Source organism: Clavelina lepadiformis, chromosome 5, assembly GCF_947623445.1.
Source record: "Clavelina lepadiformis chromosome 5, kaClaLepa1.1, whole genome shotgun sequence".
NCBI classification, from domain to species: Eukaryota; Metazoa; Chordata; class Ascidiacea; order Aplousobranchia; family Clavelinidae; genus Clavelina; species Clavelina lepadiformis.
In genome coordinates, this window is record NC_135244.1 from 15,902,912 (window position 1) to 15,923,936 (window position 21,025).

General features: G+C 36.7%; 2 protein-coding genes across 3 annotated transcripts; both read left to right on the forward strand.

Annotated features, from left to right (window-relative positions):
- The first annotated feature begins 1,858 nt into the window (after positions 1 to 1,858).
- LOC143459332 (uncharacterized) lies at positions 1,859 to 14,241 on the forward strand. Of its 2 annotated transcripts, none has more exons than XM_076956430.1 (10): positions 1,859 to 2,061; positions 2,187 to 2,608; positions 2,805 to 2,977; positions 3,115 to 3,252; positions 3,883 to 4,013; positions 4,773 to 4,898; positions 7,899 to 8,084; positions 11,039 to 11,170; positions 11,368 to 11,491; positions 12,241 to 14,241. In XM_076956430.1, the coding sequence occupies exons 1-10, from the start codon at positions 1,939 to 1,941 to the stop codon at positions 12,444 to 12,446; spliced, it is 1,761 nt and encodes a 586-aa protein (XP_076812545.1). In that variant the 5' UTR covers positions 1,859 to 1,938; the 3' UTR covers positions 12,447 to 14,241. The 2 variants fall into 2 exon arrangements, with proteins under 2 accessions (XP_076812545.1, XP_076812546.1); XM_076956431.1 differs by having other exon boundaries at positions 2,250 to 2,608.
- A 1,011-nt stretch (positions 14,242 to 15,252) lies between these two features.
- LOC143459000 (protein unc-93 homolog A-like) lies at positions 15,253 to 21,023 on the forward strand. The gene is made up of 15 exons (XM_076955936.1): positions 15,253 to 15,539; positions 15,852 to 16,023; positions 16,202 to 16,381; positions 16,565 to 16,704; positions 16,859 to 16,969; positions 17,233 to 17,361; positions 17,470 to 17,593; positions 17,680 to 17,899; positions 18,052 to 18,193; positions 18,557 to 18,727; positions 18,819 to 18,943; positions 19,084 to 19,179; positions 19,278 to 19,412; positions 20,001 to 20,168; positions 20,277 to 21,023. The coding sequence occupies exons 1-15, from the start codon at positions 15,464 to 15,466 to the stop codon at positions 20,721 to 20,723; spliced, it is 2,436 nt and encodes an 811-aa protein (XP_076812051.1). The 5' UTR covers positions 15,253 to 15,463; the 3' UTR covers positions 20,724 to 21,023.
- The last annotated feature ends 2 nt before the right edge of the window (positions 21,024 to 21,025 follow it).

Here is a 21,025-nt window from a genome sequence, read left to right on the forward strand (position 1 = left end):
TTGGAATTTTACTGACCTCCGCGAACCGGTTGTTAACAAACGTATGTATAGGTCTATGTGTATATCGGCCCCGGGTCAATATGGTATGCTGCTAGAGGTGTTTTACTTGAATATACTATCTATATACTGGAGCGGACTTCACTATTTTAACATTTTTCTCTTCACGCCAATAATATTCAATATAATATCCACCCCCATCACAAGTTCATTTATATCATCATTGTTGACTGTCGTTACATCCCTTATTAGTTACAGTACAGTACAACAGAAATATCTGCTAAGCCCAAGACTGAGGCGGGGTCGTAACCAAAGAGTGGATGCTTTTGTTGAACAGCAACCTGCTGTTTTCCAATAGCGCTCTTCTGTTGAATGATGGACAGGCTGCTCTTGGTGAAGTAATCAAAGGCAGGTTAGTTTTCAAACAAAGTGAGTAAATTACTTGGTTTATTTTGCAAGATATGTGTGCCTTAATTTTTAGAAAATGTGATGGTATGTAGTATGATAAAAAAGAATTTATTTAAAGATTGGTTGTGATAGCAACCAATAGCACAGTTCTATTCGAGCAATCACTAACTGCTATTCATTGCGTCATGAACTGCAGCCTATCAATTACTGAGCAGTAAACAATAACAGGGAGTTATTTTAAACAGTAGGCTGCTGTACAACAATAACACTATTTTTTTTGGTTATTACACAGCTTCTCTAAATCACTAATCAGCAACTACATGACGTCACCAATAGCATGCTGCTACTCAAAAACAGCTAGAATTGGTGACTTCATGAGAATATTTTAGCATGTGTTCAGTCAAAACTGCTATTGCTAGGACGAGCCTATTTTACCAAAGTGGCGGAAGTTTTTTGCTAACTTGGATCAGGCAATCAGGTGGCTCTGTTCACTCAGTTAGTAGTATGTTTATGAAATCATTCAGTATAAGCCTAGCTTATGGAAAGAAAGGTTTATTATTCTATTTCGTTCGTTCCATTACCGATATCCATTACTATCCTGATTCCTGTTATCCTATTTCGTTTTTGATGGTTAAAGGATTGAGGTAAAGATATTGTCTCGGCTAGGCTAGCTATAATCTTGAGACTGCAGAGTGTAAACTTACCTGAGGTCTCTTGTACTTTTGCACTCTGACTTGAAGGACTACATTGGAAGGAGTAAAACGGTAATTTTGTCGTTTGCATTTAAAAAGCGGGTCTACTAGCCTATACAACGTTCAAGTACACAACCACAGGATGCCTTTTGTAAACTAGTACTCAGCTATTCATAATGTGACGTCAAATGGTTGTGCAGTTATATACTAAACTCAGCAAAAAGCAAAAAACATTGCAGATTTGTGTGTGGGCCGGGTTGTCGGGTGAGGCCTAGCCTATAACAATCATAGCGCATGTGCTTACCGGAAAGTTACGTCTTACCCAGGGTAGGATAGGTCACGTTAGTATTTGCAGACAGTGCAGCTGACTTTGTTTGCTATAATTTTAGCAGTAACCTCTGAATCTACTGCTTACCGTTACCAGCTTATAATAGAATTATGCTGTGCTCACAGCTTGCACCGTACTGCCGTAATGTAACATATTTGAAAATTTGCAGAAAGTGTGTTAAAAGTTACCAAGTTGTACTACAATTGCAGTTTTTAAAATTAGCCTAGGCAAAAGGCGCCATACATGCAATAGCGACTAGAGTACTACCGACTAGCCTAACGAAAATGTTTGATGAAATTTGCCATAATACAAATTTAAGAAGTTATTGGGCTAATTCATTTTGTTATTTGATCTGTATCTGCAAACTTCCCAGCCAGACTATGGTTTCGGAATTTACTTTCTTAACTCCCGTATATATATATATTTTAGTTTTAGATTGAGACAGTACTTACTGTATTTTTAATGGCATCCACTGTCCCCCTGTGCTTATTGTTTAAAAGCTAATCTGTATATATGAATCAGGAACAAGGTGCTCTTAAAGAAGCCGTGCAAAAGGCTGCAAGTAACTTGGATTATAAAGGAAATAGTCAGGCAGAACTGTCTCAAACAGATGAGATGAATGACAACACTGTACAGGTAAGGAATTGTAACTCCGTAACTTACTTTATTAACTTGTTTTCATTTCGGCAATCGGTTGTCAAACGATTGCTTTGACAACATATCATATACCGGTAGAAAAGCTTGCACTACATTTAATTTAGACACATGGTGCTCAAGGAAAACTTTCTTTTTCAAAAATCCGTGCAACAACTGACAATGGCAAGGAGCCTTCCAGGAAGAAATCAGTAAAGTACGAGGATATGAGGGTTACGAAGAAACCGTCAAAGAATAAAAAGCAGAACAAAGCAATGGCGCACGAAGTGCAGAAGAAGATAAACCGCTGCAAGGAAATACAAGAAAAAAGGCTGGATTTAAGCAAACTAGATTTGGTGGCATTGCCCACCACAATAAAAGACATGCCTCAACTTACTGAGCTTTACTTATACAAGAACAAACTAACTAAAGTACCAGATGAACTGGGCTCGTTAATTCATTTACAAACTTTGGCTTTAAACGAAAATCATCTTATGAATTTACCATTGTCATTACAAAATTTAAAGCAAATAAAAATGCTTGATTTAAGGTGAGTATTCCTGTGCATGACTGAAGAATAATGTAGTAATTTTTTCTAATTTTAACCACTTACTAAAAGCTGAAAATGTCCCAAAAATATTTATATCACATTTCACATATATGTATTGACAAATGTTTTCATGGCACTAGGTGTGATATGTTTTCATATATTTAAGAACAGTTAATATGAATATTAAATTTTGCAGGCACAATAAATTGCGAGAAGTACCAAGTGTTGTTTACCAGCTACAGTCTCTTCAGATGCTATATTTAAGATTTAATAAAATCACCACTATCGATTCATCGCTAGAAAGCCTGAGTAATTTAACACAACTCATCATTCGTGACAATAAAGTCAAGGAAATCCCTTCAGAAATAGGTACACACTATACTGTGATTTTTATACTTAAATGTATGAAGCTTGCATAGAGTACATTATATATATACATAACCAGGGTTATGTTAGTAACTGGGTTAGTTGTGAATTTTTATGAGTCAAGACAAATGTAATTGTAGGTAAGTTAACACAACTTGTCAAAATTGACGTCTCATACAATGAACTTGAAGAGATCCCTGAAGAAATTGGAGAGTGCAAGTTAGTAACGTTACTTGATCTCCAACATAATCGACTAACAACTCTGCCAGAGTCACTTGGTGAGAAATTTTGTCTGCTTTCTTTATAATCTTTTTCCAAAAGGATTATTATTTTAACAAAAGTCTGCCATTCTGTATTATATAGCATACAATTGTAATGAAGACCTTGCGAATGGGTAATTAATCTATTTCGTTTTGGACTTAAATTTGGTGTTTTGTGCATATGAATATTTTGCGCAACTATCGTAGTAAAGTATTAATAGTGCCTACAAGGTGAAGGTGACTGTGTTATAAGAATTGGAAACACTAGTAACCTTAATGAAATTAATAGAAGAAAAGGTTACTTTTTGGTTTAAAATTTTTGAGCTGATGTATAGAGAAATGATCAGCTGCGATGACTCATACATTGATATATAACACTGATGATTTCATCCGTACTTGCAGTTTTTCTTAGTTATATGTATGTAACACAGTTCAGAGATAAGTTTTCTGGTTATATTCTGCCAATATTTGTATATATTATCTACATGACCTTAGCTATGTAACCTCACATACATTGCAATACTGGAGGTATATGCTGATTTCTGTTATTTTCACACAGTAATAATCTCAAACATAGAGTTAGACTGTTTGTTGCAAATAGCCAAAAACTATTTAGGTTAACTATGTTTTATTACATCTATTATTCAGGCAAACTTGTCAAACTGAGTAAGATTGGATTAAAATATAATCATCTGGTTGGTTTACCCAAGTCATTACAGAATTGTGTCCTTTTGGATGAACTAAATCTTGAAAATAATGACGTAGAAGCTCTTCCGGATGTAAGTTGTCTAAATTGCATAGACATGTACTTTATAGAAATGTTAAGTTTTTGATTCTAATTTAAAGCTTTTTAAGTTGCTTTGCTGCAGTGTTGTAAATTGTAATTGTTTAGGCTAGACCAGCGTGGTCCAACATCTTTTCATCGCGGGCCAAAATCAGAAATTTTTTTTATTTTGCGGGCCAATGTTTTTAAATTAGAACTGAAAAACAATGTGACATTGATATTAGAACTGAAATTAGAATAGTTCAAAATTTAGCTATTAAATGTTGATCAATGTGACATCTGCGGTCGAGGTTCTTCCTCGACAATAGCGACTATCAAAGCTGACTATCAGTTCGCGGGCCAAAAAATCGGTGCTCGCGGGCCAACTTTGGCCTGCGGGCCTGCAGTTGGACCTCGCTGGGCTAGACTATATTTGTATTATGGTCAGTTGTATCATTTGTCTATTTTACTTGTTTGTTTGTATCCCTGAACACTTGTTAACAGTTACAAGGTAGTATAATTACATAAACCTGAATATAATATGTAGAATATGACTTTTTAAACCATGCTTGATGCTTGCATATAATGTGATCAAAATAATGGTCCATAGCCCTGTCACTTTCCAATTGGGGTTGATTGTTGGTAAAGTAAGAAAATGTTTTTTGTGAAAGTAATCGTGTTGCTGAAAAATTAAAAAAGTCATTGTGCTAACTGCCATGTAACGAGTATTTTTCATACTGATCAAATAATATATAATTATGCCTTTTCTTTGCAGGGTTTTCTCAGCAGTCTTACCAGTCTCACATCCCTCACATTAGCAAGAAATAAGTTCAGTCTCTACCCGGTTGGTGGACCATCTCAGTTTACTTCATTAGTCTCACTTAACATGGAACATAATCAGGTAGGCTGATAACTTGTTGAGTTTCTGGTCAATCAGTGGATTATCCAGTATACACACTTATTGTATTTTCTTTTCTATTATGGTGATGGTATATAGCAGGGGTCGGGAACCTTTTTGGCGAAAGAGCCATGAAAGCCACATATTGTTAATTTTATTTCCGTTAGAGCCATATAATATTTTTCAACACTTAATGCAACTAACGTGTGCATTTTTAAGCAAAACCAACAATTTTAGACAACGGTAAATGTCTGAATTTACTCTTTAATAACATGCTACTTACTGTTAATGCGATTTCTGGTGCTGCATGGTAAAGAAATTACAAAACTACAAATAACAGAAAAGTTTTATTCGTAACAATTGTGCTAAGAAATGCCAGCTTAGATTTATCTGCGAGCCAGATGCCGTCATCAAAAGAGCCATAGGTTCCCGACCCCTGGTATATAGGCTTGCTATGTTAATTTATCTTGCTTGTTTATGTGGTCTGTTTTATAATATATAAGTACAAGATATTAGTTACATCAAATACAACTAAACAATAATCATAATAAATTTGAACAGAGTGGTGCAGTTGACAGCTGTTATATATATGCAATTAAGGTTTTGGTATCTAACATTGTTAGATCTGTTTCTACCAGTAATGCACCTGCACGTACAATGCGTTTGCTAGATGTAGATCAGGCTGCTATGCTGGCTGCTATAATATAAATTTCTGGTAACATATTGTACTGGAGCTGTTCGAAGCATATCAAAGCAGTACTGGACTGCCTGTTTGGTTATTTATGTTTGTATAAAAGCTTGACTCAAGTAGTTTTATTCTATTTGGGATCAACACCATACATTAAACAGATATGCAAATGTCACAAAGATGTCATGGTTCATTTTGCCATATTACATAAGGTAGTGCATGCTGTAAATAACGTGTGACGTAAATATGTGTTAAAATCATTGGCTGTTCTCACTAAATGGCCTATTGATCTGAGATTTATTAAGGTATCCTATTTCAAAGCTTGTGTGGGAAAAATGTATTCTCCCAAGCCAATTCAGTGTGAAATGTCTCAGAGCATTTTTTAACATAAGCGTTTCACCTATAAATGCAATTTGTGGGGTTTGAAGGATATATTGTTATGCACCATGTGTTCCTGTTAAAAGTGATAGTGTTATGTGTTCACGCTATGTTCAGCTTTAACTTTGTTTGTTCTCATGATTGTATAATATATATTACAATACAAAAGCTTCACACTTGAACTTAGGTATCATTGACTGCTACATCATAACAACGATAGGCTACTTGCAATAAGACATCTGGGTTGTTGACAATTTTTGTTATAATAAACGGACAAGCAAACATTTTTCATCATTATATTGGTTCTACTGACAAAATGCTTTTCTTACTCATTTTCAATCATGTGCATGGTACATATATATGTCATAGCTGTTCATGCTTTCGGAGTTTCAAAGTGGTGTTATCACTCAGAACTTTATGCAAATTGAAGTTCGATATATACCAGTTGGACCACATAACAGTTTCCTATGGGCATATAGGTTAATCTCTTTTCACCAACTGTCTGCCTTACGATCTTCAAAACTGCTTGAGCTGTTTTGAAAATAAACATTTCTAACTAGGTTTGGGTTTGGCAGATGAATATAAGTGTGTTTAATTTTGATTCCTGTGCTTTGTTCCAGCAATGAAATCATAAAATATTATGCAGTGGATTTTTTAAATTGTCATATCACAAATACTGTATATATATTTTAACAGTGTATTTTGTAATGTCGGTTACACGTAGTAAAGATTTTGTGCAAATAGTTTAAGATTTCCTCATGTGTGGCTAATTCAGTTGCGTCTTAAATAATGGTTTGCAAAAAAAAGCCAAGTATTGTCTCCAATGAAGCAAAAGGACTTGATCTATCAGTTACAGCTCATTTTTGAACAGTACACATGCTTAGATGGCACCACTTCCCGTGATTTTTCAATCTAAATTGACATAAAACCTTCGAGCTATGGCCTTATGTTTTATGTAGGTTTCGTGTTAGCATGGTGAGGTGTCCCAATGCCTTTAATTCTATTTTTTCTTTTTTGGTATACATAAAAATTACTGTATCAGTCGGACTTATTGTATTTTGAGCTTCTATTTTGGATTACAGCTTGTGTGTAAGATTTTAAAATACTTCAATGCAGACTAGTATGGCAAATTAATTATGTAGTGTGCGATGGATAAAGAATTTTTTAACATTATTTCATGTCACTTCTCTTACAAGAGTTTGCCATTAGGCACACATGCTCAAGCTGTGATACTTAAAAGGTTTATGCGAAGTTATGGGTGCGTGACCTGTAATTAGATATCATCGTTGTATTTAGCATTAATTGATTGGCACGGTATAAGTTACGTCAACACTCAACTGATTCTATCAAGCTCCAACCTGGTTATTATATATATGACACAAATGCTCTTTTGTGCTCACATTAAAACCTCTGCTAAATGTGTGTGTAATATATATATACAAACACACACACATATATTTGTACATTTTGTAATATATATATCTGCTTTAAAAGAATGGCCCAAAATAAGAACAATGACTTGATGTAATTTTGTGTATTTTATGTAGGCTAATTTGGTGGTCGTATCATCGAGTTGATATACAATCATAAGATGCTTTTGTGTAGTTATGTTTGTGTAAACGCCACTTTTATTAATGTAAAAATGTTTGTTTAATATTACTGTAATCACTACTCTCTTATACAGAAGACTGTGCAGGGTACAGTACATACTAGTATTCCTAAAACTATCTCAATCAAGCAAGAAAAAGCATGTAATTTGCAAACTATTTATATATATAAAATGTCGCAAATTAAGATGAGAATACAGAAATAAGGAGACTTACTACAAGTTGCAATGTTTTTTTTTACTATTTACTTACTACTGCCTGTTCATGCTTTCTCAGTACTGAAAATATTTTGTAGGGGTGCAATTTAATGTGTTATAAATTGTTTAAAAGGTGAGCAGGATACCCTTCGAGATTTTTTCCCGTGCCAAAAATTTGTCGAAACTTAATATGTGCAACAACCAATTGTCTTCATTACCACTGGATGTTGGATCGTGGACAAGCATGGTTGAACTTTGCCTCAATTCAAATCAACTAACAAGGTTACCAGATGACATTGGAGACCTGCAGTCTTTGCAGGTAAGCCTCGAAAATGATACATTGATTGGGTAACAAGTTGTACTTGTACATCATTGTAAACTGTGTTCCATATTAATATTTAAGTCTTTTTGATTTCTGTTGAATAATGAGTAAGTGTAGGGCATATCAACAGCAAAGGCAGTGTTTCATCACATTTGAATACAAGGCGAACCAGCCAGATTCTGACAACTTATTCAGAAAACCTGGCAAAGTCGAATGTGATGAAGCACATAATATTGAGCGACGAATTGCAAAAAGATTGCTTTTTTTCAACGTTGCCTTACGCTGTACAGTGATTTACTGATTATAACTTTTGAACAAGTATTTGTCTTCGTTATTAAAATCATAATTTTGATGTTGGTTTTAACTATTACTCAACTCAATGTCGGTTATGGGTTGTGTTTAGCTTTGTTTACCCGTGCGATTTCTTCGAGGTTTCAAGCACAAATGATGACAATTTCGGTGTGTTAAGGCTCTACTTACTGCAGTTTGATGTGGTGTATTCATGCATTTAAATTAATAGCAAAGCGTCACTGACTTATGAATCTGGCTTGAGCTTAATGTACAGGCAAAGCAATGAGCCAATAAGATGAGCTATTGAAACGCCATTACGGCAGCAGTATCGGGAGTTTGTTGAAACAAATGGGTAATGTATGGCTAATTGTCACAACGCTGACACCACCTAGTCATCTACCTTACCGACTAATTACCTTTAACCCTCCGTAGTTGCTCATTGTTTATTTATCAAATGTCGTGATGCAGGTCATAAAGACAGCTTGTAAGAATACTATCTTTGTTTATACTGCGCATCCTTTAGCGTAACATTGTGCTCACAGTTTATGTTGTTGTTACAGCTTATATATACTCATTGCTTCGCTGCTGCTACTGTTTATCGAAACGTACGTTGTGGGAAAACGTAATAGGGTTAACATTTCAGTTGTCTGCATGCTTCGTAGATTATAAACTGAAAAAAAAAATTTTATTGGCGCCAAATTGACAATGGTATTTCGTGTCATGGATCAAAATTGTTAATATTTCGCTGGGATTGACCATATGATGAACTCAAATACCCATAACAGATTGTTCCATCACGCCAGTCACGCACGCTACATCAATCCCTGACATGCATAGTAAGCGCACTTACACAACCATAATGTCCGCTGCAAACCTTTGCAACTGCAGGTGCCACTGCAATGCTTTTTTTGTCAAACGCTATACTTTCATTTTCTTCTTTTAACACCGTCATTTTTCCTTATCACAGATGCTTGTGCAAATATTGATTTGTTTGGTTTAAAATGCCTTACATTTACATTACTTGCAAGATTCTACTTGGATCCGCTTGCTCTCATTTTCATTTGATATTTAAGCTCGTTTTAAGATGTGTAAGGGCTGTGGTGCCGGCGTTGCGTTGTTTATTTAAACTTTCTTAACCGAGTTTTTAGACTTAACCTACTTTTTTGTCAAAAGAAGACCCTATGAATGTTGGTGGCTTGTAGGGCATCAGATATGTTAATGATTCAGGCGATTTCACGTTCTCTGATTCACTAAATTTATCTTCTGCTTTGACGCAGTTTGTATTTATTTATTCCAGACAATCTGGTCGTATTCGCTACTTGACGTTAAGTTTGGTACCAATGGAGATCTTCCTATACCGTGCATTTTCGTTTTAGTGTTTTTGCAATTAATTTTTCAGCGACCTTTTAGTTAGTCACTTGATTAAGCACACGTGGAAGTCGGAGAACCAAAACACAACGCTTTGTAATGCATTATGCATAGCCTAGCTCTTCTTTCAGAGCTAGCTAATCCAAAGCTATTGCTTTTGCTACATAAGTGTTTTTGTTAATTGAAACTGGAAGTGCGTTAATGTTTGTAGCAACTTATGCAAGAAACCACTTTAGTATCACTTCCTGGCAGGAATTTACCCCTTGTCCTATTTCTATACGAAGCTGTGAAAGCAATGCGGCTTACTGGACAATCGCTGCTGCGCAGTAGGCGGTAGCCATGATTGTATGTTTTAATGCATTGTTATACTTCCGTATATTTTTATTGTGTTGCAAAAGTTTTGACAACATAACGCTTTGCAAGGCAATGCGGCAATGTAAAAGGTAACTGAGAGTGTCTCGATGCCCACATTTGACTTGGTTAACTCAGTTAAGAATTTGTTTGCGGTTGGCGAGACTGAAAGCAATAAAGATGGACTTATGATGTGGTTTGATTTATAAATTATAGAATTTGAACGCTTTAGTTCTTTGTTTTGAATAGAAATTGTTGTGCAGGAGGTCTGCACCGATCTTCTTTATTCCAATGAGAAACGTAAAAATAATGTTAGTAAGATCTACCTAGTTAAAGTAAGCGTTTTAAACTTATGCAATGCAATGCAGTATTATTGCTGTGAGACGAACGCTGTTTATAAGAGCACCGCATTTTTTTAAGTTTTAAAGCTGTTGCAAATTTGGCAAATGCCCTTTCAGATGTTTCATTGGTCGAGCTACTCAATCTTGGTTCATGACCTTTTCGTTGTGAAATGCGCAACAAGGTAGAAATAACACTCAATATGGTAATTGTGTTTGGTTCGTTTGTTTACTTAATCCTTGGATGGATGCTTCTAGTGGTTGCCACTTCTAAGGAGGCACCCCTGCTTTTCAAAGCCGCCTTGACACTGAGTCACTTTAAGCTTTGCCATGACGCAAACAATTCCCAAGTGACGTTTTGCTAAACAAACAAAAGCGTATGTTGAGGCTGCTGGCTTGGTTGGTCGTAACAAGCATAGCCGTTCAATTGCCCTGAACAGTGCCAATGTGAATTTTTGCAGTCACATCTCATATCATACTAAATCCCATGTTATATTCACAACCCGCCTGGAAACAGTTATTTTATCCGTCCTTACTTGCTCACTGCTGTGTATTTTGGGTTAACTGTAGCGCAGACAAATGACACGAGATTACTCTTTTAAGGTCCTAACGGTGAGCAACAACCAGTTGCGCAGAATACCGCCCACGATAGGAAAACTTGTCAACCTACACTGCCTAGATCTCGAAGAAAACAACATAGAGAGTCTACCGCAGGAAATTGAACACCTCACACAAGTAAGTCTGAACGTCTGGGGCTTTTGTACGTCTGCATTCACCTCGTAATCGCCCGCCGAATCGTAGTCATAGAAATAAATGGCGGTTAGGATTTTAAGAGGTAGACGTTTTCATCCTCGTTTGTTTGTTTTGTAATAGGGGTCATGATTAATTATATTTTTGCCTTAAATTCATCCTTATAACTTGTGTGTACTCAGCTACGAAAGTTAAAACTGCAAGGCAATAGACTGACGGTGCTGCCACGTGGACTGGGTCATCTGGCCAATTTAACCGTCCTCGCCGTCGGCGAAAACCAGATGAGAGACCTTCCAAATGAAATCGGTAGGTTTTTGAAGTCTTTTCACATCCTATTAATATTGTGTTTTTCGCATTCCTGAAGAAATTTTGTTTTTCATAATGACGACGCGTAACCATCCCGGTCCGTCACGCTCGGGTTGGTGAACAATTGATTTTTACCCCATATATAGTCGAGTATTATTTGCACATTTAGCAATAGTCGCAGGAATTTAAATGCAGCTAAATGCAATTATAACCTTTTTAAGTTGTCATGTCCATAAAGCTTGATGTACCAATATGGTAGTATGGCTGTCAATAACGTACTGCATTAGTCGCTGGTAATTCCCTTCTTTGCCCGTGTTTAACAAATCAATTGTACTGTAAATCGACTTGAGTGTGATTTATTTGGGCAGTATCGGCCAACTTTATAACAAATTGGTTAGACACGTTACGAATATTTAATGCGGTGTGGATCATACCCCATAGAAGGACAGTGTTCTTCGTAAGACGTCATTAACTTTATGACGCAGGCAAACATTGCTGTTGCGATTCAATCAAGTCTGTCGAAGTCTTGCATAAATGTCATTCGCTGTAACCAATGAAGCCACTTTATTTCGCGTTTCTATATAAGGAATGCAAAGTATGCGCAACGTGGTAATACTTTCAAGTGGCTACATCTTTAAATATTAAGAGTATTGAGAAATATTTTAAATTGTTACCATCGCCAATATGGTGCAACCAATATGCGGCTCTTTTTGGTATCCACGTTGGTAAACCTGACATTCTTTATCCAGGCAATTTGCAAAGCCTGGAAGAACTCTATCTCAACGACAACCCGTTGCAAGTCTTGCCTTTCGAGCTGGCCCTTTGCACGAAACTGGTCCTGATGTCGGTCGAGGACTGTCCACTGTCTCAGATACCCCAGCTGGCGGTAGAAGGTGGTCCAAGTACCATCATGCAGTACCTGAGGGTCCAGGGGCCTTATAGAACGATGGTGTGAAGTTGGCTTGCGATCGATTTTTTATTGAAATCGAATTTTAAAATTGTCCTCAGATTTCAGTGTTATCCGCTTACGTTTGACCGGAGTTTCATGGCAAGTCTATCTTTGCCTATTGAGGGCGTTTAAAATCTCTATTCATACCCGTTTTAATAAGCATTGTCATCATCAGAAGCGGCTTGATGGCGTTTCGTACTGGACCGGTAAACTTTCCTTATAGTACATTATCTAGTATTGAAAGGTTACTCGCTTACGTTATTCATTTCTCGTTTACTTTTTTGTGTTAGACACAATGATTTGCTGAGTAAGCGTCATGTGTTTTAGCATTTTTTCCAGTTATTTTGTAATAACTTTGAAGAACCTTAGTTGATCCTAAAGACCACCTTTATGTCACTGCGTTGTATATTTCTAAAATTTTTGTTTGATTTTGCCGTTTAAGCTTTTTCAGCTTTGTAAATAGCTTTTAAGATTAACCTTTGTCTTTTGTTAAAGTTGAAGTGAAGTTTGCCTGAAACTAATGTGACATTAGCACTTCAGAAGTAAAGGCCTATTGTTTCATCATAAAACGATAATAAAACACGTGAGAGTTTGAAGAAGCAATGATTTCAGCTTTTGTCCATATAATATTATATAAACTGCATTTGAGCCCAAATCTGCATTTTGCTAGTTTTATTTGCACAATTTCCATCACGTTTTTTCGTCGTTCAACGATAAGCATCTGTTTTCACGTCTTTTCATAAAATCATCGCATTGCATCCTAAGCCTACCCCTTATACTGATTGTGACGTTTTTTTCATTTGCCTTGACTTTAACTTTCATAGATTGTACTGCAGTCTTTTTCCTTTTTTTTCATTGGCCTTTGAAACTGCCGTTTGGATTTGGCTGGCGGTAGATCCCTGACGCCATGTAAACGTTACGATCACGCCAAAGCTTTCGTGCTCTGTTAAACGATAAGAAAGCGTGAACAATTCTATTTCGCCCGAATGCCGTAACAATTTCACACTAGTTATTTTTTAAATATACTTCATTACATATATACTATAGCCTGTATATATTACATATGCTTTTTGCCTTTGACAAGGCTTTTCAACATGGAATGCAAACTCTGAGTAAACGTAAATTCTGGAGTTTTTAGTGGTTTTCCATCGCGTAAAAACGAATTAATTATGTATGGCCAAGATGTCTCTGTTGCGACTCCTTAACCTCGTTTTAAATTTCTCCATTTTTGACGACAATTCTCATCATAATCCCATTACCTTTGTCACCGGTTCCACTTGTGGTGATGCTTGCGTTTTAGATCGCTTAAGTATTAAATCTTTTATTCCTATTAATGCACCGTTTTAACGCATTTCATATCATTTTCATCGTTTCTATAGGCTTGGTGTCTGGAGTTTTCTGCCATAATCAGACACCTATTGTATCCGCTTGAGGGCGCTCACAAGCAGTACGGCAGTGCCTTTTCCATCTTGCACGGTTTGAACTTGTATCAGTTGATACTTTTTCATTTTGTGGGATCTTTTCCTTTTTTGATTCATTTTGTATTGTCATTCTTGATTAAGGTTTATAAGTTCCCCAGTTCGGCTGAATATTATGTGTGACGTAATAATCCCGTGAAAAGTGGTCAAAGCATGCACTGGCGAAATTAATTGCTGGTAAGGAACAATGGTTACTGTTACCTGTTGTACATTCATGGCATCGCCGTATGCACTACATTTTACTCGTTTTCATTGATTTTTTAGTAATCTTTCGCCATTTGTATTCGCTGGCAACTTTTAAAGAATAAAAACGGGAAAATTTCTGCGAATTGTGCTTTCTCCTCGTGTATAGGCTCTCCAGCAATGAAGCTCGTAGTTAAAAGTTTGCCGTCGTTTTGAGACTCACTGTTATATAATTTAAAGTCTTTAGATTGTGGTCCTTGACAAGCACTGAGATGGCGAGTGGGTTCGACAGCGAGTCGTCAAACCTCAGTGTCACAAGTTCAAATCAAGTAACGTGGTAAATAGAAATGTCCATGTTTTGCACGAGTGTATTTTTTAAGATATGTATAAATCATTCAACAGTTATCTCAAAAAATATGACAGATACCTATAAAATTTATCGCAATTTAGCAAAAATGCTGTTTACGTTTTCGCTTGTTATAAAATTAGCTTTCGAAAAGCTAAGAAGAGTTGCACCGTGTGTACTGTTCATACAATACCTTATTTGAATAAAACTCAGCACATGCATATGTTTGAAAAATATGCAAAGTTTATGCTGGGCTATTTTAATTTGAAATAACCGACCGATGTTGCTTTCTTTCGAAGCAGAAAAGTTACTTACCGATGTTAAAAAGTACATTAATTTTGCTAGATTGTCACATGTCTGCAGTTTTGTAGCCGCATGCGTTGTTCAGTAGATTTTGGTGGATTCTTCTGTCTTTTATTATTGACGTTAAGCAAAAACCTGTTCATAAAAAAAAACAACCTCTCGTATAATGTTAAATTCTAATAACGAAATATGAGATTATTGGTTATACCAATCAATTAATTATCATCTTTCGCCAAAACAATTGTTGTTTTTGCCCCACTAATTCTGCTGTCGTTCGCACAATCGTTTAGCTATTTCATCGTGCCAAGAAGGAACTGTTGTGAAATGTGCATACATAATCAGCCCGAAACTGGCTTGGTTCGATTATTGCTATTTCCATCTCGCACACAATGCGTGGACACAATTCTGTTTACTTCCGTCACGCGCTTTTACATAATGTAAAAGAAGCCTCAGAAAAAAAGCTCAAGTAGCATTTAAAAAAATACGTACTCATGAAAGCTTAATGCAGGCGGTTATACTTAAACGAGGAAGTCAGGGTATTTTTAGATTGATCGTGATTGTTTTGTTGGAAATGTTTTAGCCATTATTACCAGTCAAACAAGAACTGTAGTTCACGGAATAGGCCCAACTGTGTTTCAGCAAAGCTTAGTTTCTTAGCTTTCATTAATTCTGTTAGAAAGTTATTTGTACATTGGCTTACCTTTACAGTCAAGATGAAACTTCTGGTCAAACTATATGGAGACAAATGGAGCTGGAAAAATATATGGCGCAGGGCCACGTGCAGGAAACGTAAGCAATAAATTTTACGAAGTTATTATTACTGCTGTATAAGTGTTTTAAGTTTCATGCGCATCATCATTACCTGTTCTTGTAAACTGTTTTGGTCATTGCAGTAGAAAAAAACAGCCACTCTTTCACCAAAAAAAATCGAGCTATTAAAACGATTTTACCAGAGAAATATCAACGAAGCCGTACATAACAAATACAATAATTTAAACCGAATCTCGCTTTTCTGGACTAAATAACTAAATTTAAATTTTTACCTACAACTTATTCTTTTTACCCTAACTGCTGCTTACGATGTGTCTGTTTTCATTGCAGCTATACCGAAAAGACAAAAGCCAAAGGTTGGCAACTTTGCTCTTCCTACTGGTGAGATTGTTACATACGAAGACTATGTGAAACAGATGGGAGAAACTCCAGATCTTCTGGAAGCCCGTCCACTGGGATGGGATGAAAACAAAGAAGAAAGAAGAGTGAACAAAAAGACTAGGTACATAGTTAGACTAATAATCTAAGAAAAATATCTAAATGGTTTACCAGCACGTCTTATTATACATTATACCTATTAGCACAAATTTTATAGTTAAACTTTTATATAAGTAATTAATTTTGTCTGGGGAGAAGTTTTTGTTCCATGTTCGCGGTTGTAACGTATTTTGCATTAACAGAAAGGAATTATTTCGATCGCTTTATCTTGCCGGGATTGGTTTTTTCTTGTTTTCTTATGGCTACCACCAGCTGTCGCTTATGCAAAACTATCTTCACGAAAGCGAATTCTTCATGGAGATCAAGTATATGCCCGATTACATGAACACTTACGGCCATGTCCAACTATTAGCAAAATATGGGTAAACACACCTTTGTTTATCAGACCCTTTCCGTTTTCAGCTTTCTATCTGACACATGTTTGTTGTAGCCTATACTAACAACTAACGAAGCCTTGTATGGCTGTGCACTTAGGCAGTGATATAAAAGTATAACAACGTAACTCTATATAGATTTATTTATGGAAATATCTTTCGTCCGTACAGGTTGGCCGCACTCTTAGGAGTCCTCGTACCCTATCTCACGAGGGTTGTGCAGGACAAATGGATATTGTTTGTCGGCGCTGGAGGGTACGGCTTGTTCATCTCGCTTTCATTTTTGGACGCTAAGTACACGATCATGCCAAGTAAGTGACGAAAATTAAGCTGCGGTCCTCAAATTTTTTTGTCTGCTTTAATATCTTTGATTGTTGAATTGAACGTCTATTGTTTTGTTTGGCATGTTATATCTACATATCGTACCTGTTTTTCATTATACACCTAAGGTGTCGCCATTTTTAGGTGGGTTCTTAGCTGGATTGGCTAGCACGCCATTCTTCACAACGTTTAGCATGTACATGGTGCAACTAACAAAACGTCTTGGCGACCTTAACCAAAAAAGGCCATACAATGGTATGAGTAGCATCCTTACAACGTTATGCGTATGTACAGGGAATATGAATCAAGCTATAGCAAGCATCTTTTGCTGGCAAACTAAGTTAATTGATTTTTATTATCTTTGTGAGATAAATCACTTGTTAACTCTGCTTCCTAAAAAAATTTTGTTTAAGTATGCAGAAAGTTTTTCCAGTTTTAGCTTATAGATATCCTGAAAATATAAGCAATTTGTCACCCTATACAATACATACAATATAATTGCAATTGTAATGTTGTAGGGATTCAGAGCAACTGGATGCTGTATATATTAAATACATTTGTATTTGGTGGTTGGTTTCTTGGTTATTCGCTGTCAGCGATGACTTGCACCGTGCTTGTATTTGGAGACATGCAGCGCAACAATACCTGTAAGTAGAATTTGTGTTGCTCATATCAATGTCCAAACTTATTATCGCAACAGCAAGCAAAGCTGAAATTGATTTCCAACTAACCATTTAATGCATTTTCTGATGTAGATATCCACACGAACAATCTTTCGTGCGGAAGGTATCACTGCGATAAACCTTGGCCGAACTGGTGGGATACCATGATGCAGGAAAAAGACATACCGTCCATCGATAAATACTCAAATGCAAACCTGTAAATATGTAGGCTAACGAAGTGTTTCAAATTTTTTCGTTTTTCCCAAGTGTCTAGCGCTGTCTGTAATACTCTTTTTACTTTAGAGCCAACGCTTGTTGTTTAATTCTTGTGATGGGATTTTTCCTGTTTGGTTGCTTGGAAGGGCAAACTACAAAAATTTGGTCTAACTTGAAAGAAAAGGGTTTTGAACTTAACTTCAAACTCGGTTTTAGGGGAGTGTTCAGTTGGAGACGAACCATGCTTGCCCCCACTTTCATCTTCATGGGGTGGGCGACTGATTTCATTGCTTATACTTACCCAAAGGTATGCTGTTGCTTCATAAAAATTAATGGCATAGTTTTGAAACCGTACGTATTTTTCACAAGCCAGAATGGGTACTATGCATATATATTTACGAGCGTATAAACCACATTCTTGTTTCCCCGCAACTAAAATTAAAACGTGCTTTGTCTCAGGCTTACACCATTTGTTCGTTGAATAGCTGGTTACACTACGTCGCTCTTGCCGCATGTGGCTTCATGGGATCGGTGGTTGCGGCCGGGGCGCCTTGGTTGGCTCTTAAGAGAACCGGATGGAACCCTATTTTGATAGTTGCTGGTATGACTCGTTTACGGACTTGCTGTTGTTATAAAAGGGAGACGTTGCTAATTTTTTCTGAACAGTAAATATATTAACAGCTATGCGTTGAGACAATATACTTAATATGGATATTCAAATCTCTCCTTGATCTCAATTTGTTGCTATTGAAAGTGCCCTTCTACCATGCAGTTTTACTAACTTGTCGTAACCCCTTAGCAGCTTCAGTGACTTCCATTATATTTTACTTAAATCTTCATGTAGGTATTTCGCATTCGGATATTTTTAAGAGATGTTTTTAGAAGCTTCTTTGCGGTAAATAGTCGCCCATTGTATTTTCCACGTTCCACTTACAATGTTATTGATGAAGTTTGTTGTTTATAGTTTCTTGCTTTTTCATCTGCTTGGTCATTCTCATTTCCTGGACACCAGTGGCCAGCATCGGCGGATTCAAGTACACAAATGTTTTTCCTGCAATTTGGGAGAAGATCTTGTTTGTAGCTGTGCCCGCCCTCTGGGGGCTTGGAAGTGGAGCACTATATGCTGCTGTTAATGGTGCGTTTGTGTTATATACCGGGCTCATAACTACGGCTGTTTATTGCTCTTTGATTATTATTGACGCTCACGGTAAATCGATATGTTTTAGTGAAAATCCAATTTGAGTATCCAGAGCCAGATGAAATGATACAGATGTTTGTTCTTTTTTATCATTGGCATGCCGTTGGAGTCCTTGTCGGGTATGCCACAAGAAGTACTGCCACATGCACTGGGGTATTAATACTAAAGCAACAAATTAACGTGAAAGTTTTTATGCTTTATAGCCTCGTTTGTCCAGGCATTGAACCTTACCAAGTTGGTGCATGACATTCATTCTAAAAGCCTTTAGTTGAGTGTTTTCTTTTTTGATTCAGCCAAAGCTTTACGGATTACTTGGAACTCTTGTTCTTGCAATCGTCATGTACGTTTGGTACGAACATAAACGCTTGAAGCAAGAAGATGCATTGAAAGTAAGTCAACCTTCAGTTTTAAGGTTACGTCTCAAATACCTCAATTTCACGCACGTTTGTCGCAAAGAAAAATAATTTGCACGCAAACTGTTTGATAGGCCGAAGACGTTAAGGTGATTCGTTTCATCCCGAATCCCCATCCGGATAAAATGGCAAACGAGTCCGATGTTGAGGAGGAGGGCACGTCCACTTCCGAAGAAGAAACTGACGACGAAGGAAATCGAAAGAAAAGGGTGAAAACATTAGGCAACGTTGAATTTACCAATCCTAAACAAATAACTTAAACTCATAAAGACACAACTCATTGCACGCAGATTTGCTTTGAACGACAGCAACTTTCATTTTGAATTATGAATATGACAGAAGACTATAGAGTAGACCAATACATTTTAGAAGTTGCTGTATGGAACTACCAAACCGAGAGTCGTGGTTTCGCCGTATTACAAAAAACGTGTCAGTTTTATGCATGAGACAGACTGAAGGATATAGCCGCGTTTGTTTAGATTCTAGATAAAACAAAATTTCGGTTGTAGCTTATTTGGTGATATGTTGTAGCTTACTCGTGACTTGCTGGTTTTGGTAAATGCACTACTTGCAGTCTTTGTAATATTGTAAACAAATTTTAAAATAATGAAATAATGAGTCTTCTTTTGATAGAAGAAGCCAAATTTTTAAGTTTTGATTCATATCATATGGGTGTTAGCCGGAAACGAAACACTTTACATATAGACAAGCTACTAGTTTTGCGGTAATGCTAAAGCTATGGTAAAACGTATTTATGACTTTTATACCTTGCTGACTGGTTCGATATCTTTTATCAGAAAGAGATCCGCTACAAACGTGTTCTTCCTCCTAACGATCCTAGATTGAGTCAAGCTTGGAAGACGCCTTACATTCCTCCTGATTTAGAAATTCCTAGAAAATACATTACCCCGGACGGCAACATTATGATTATGCCAAAGCACGCCAAACCACCGTTTGAAGTGCAAGTGAGTTACTTTGCTGTATGAGAATTAGGATGTTTATGTAGGTTACTTAGTATTGGCCATACGATTGAGTATTTTCTATTTAAAGTTACCAAAAATTCACATTTGTAGGATGCATTTGATTCGAATTTACTTCGTGGAACCAACGTTGAGAGAGCGAGTCAAGCAGCTCGAAAAGTTCCTTATCACCTTGGCTACGGTGGACAGGCTCTTTTTTACGATGTTGAGAAATTATTGGAGGACGAACGAGAAACCTTTCCTTGCAAGTTCGATGCTTATGGCAAAATCCTTGAAGGAATGGAAAATGAGCCAAATTTCAATGAAGATGATTTGGCCTCCAATGCAGATCATAATGTTCCCGGCAGGTTCGAAGAGCCACTTAGAGCTTTGGCAGAAAAACGGGAAGCAGACAGACAAGAAGAAGAAGAACGACAAAATGAACAGAGACGGGCCGCAGAGTCGCGTGATCGAAGCCACAGGGCATCACAGCCAGAAAACCGTTCTCGTCGCAGAGGTCAAAGCACTTCCAGTATGAGAGATGCACTTCTGACAGACTGACAGACTTTCTATTATTGTATTTACTTTTACAAGTTTCATGTTTATGAAATTGGGTTGGGTTAAGTTTTACCACTGTACACCGGGAAGATATTTACTGCTTGATTTGGTCGTTGATTATGTTAAGCTAGCTGTTAGCAGTTTCGGAATTTTGTACATAGCTTTAACCTTAATGCATAGTTGTTTCAAGCTTTATCTTTAGGCTATTGCTGTTATATTGCCAATAATTTTAGTGTCATGCGTGCTTAATCATCTAAAATGTAAATATGTATACTAAAAAAATATTAAAAGGACAACATGCGGTT

Coding starts and splice junctions, on each gene's coding strand:
- LOC143459000 (XM_076955936.1), top strand. CDS start 15,464: ATGAAACTTCTGGTCAAACTATATGGAGACAAATGGAGCTGGAAAAAT. Junction 15,540..15,851: donor CAGGGCCACGTGCAGGAAAC/GTAAGCAATAAA, acceptor TTTTCATTGCAG/CTATACCGAAAAGACAAAAG. Junction 16,382..16,564: donor CAACTATTAGCAAAATATGG/GTAAACACACCT, acceptor TCGTCCGTACAG/GTTGGCCGCACTCTTAGGAG.
- LOC143459332 (XM_076956430.1), top strand. CDS start 1,939: ATGAATCAGGAACAAGGTGCTCTTAAAGAAGCCGTGCAAAAGGCTGCA. Junction 2,978..3,114: donor GGAAATCCCTTCAGAAATAG/GTACACACTATA, acceptor ATGTAATTGTAG/GTAAGTTAACACAACTTGTC. Junction 4,014..4,772: donor ACGTAGAAGCTCTTCCGGAT/GTAAGTTGTCTA, acceptor TTTTCTTTGCAG/GGTTTTCTCAGCAGTCTTAC.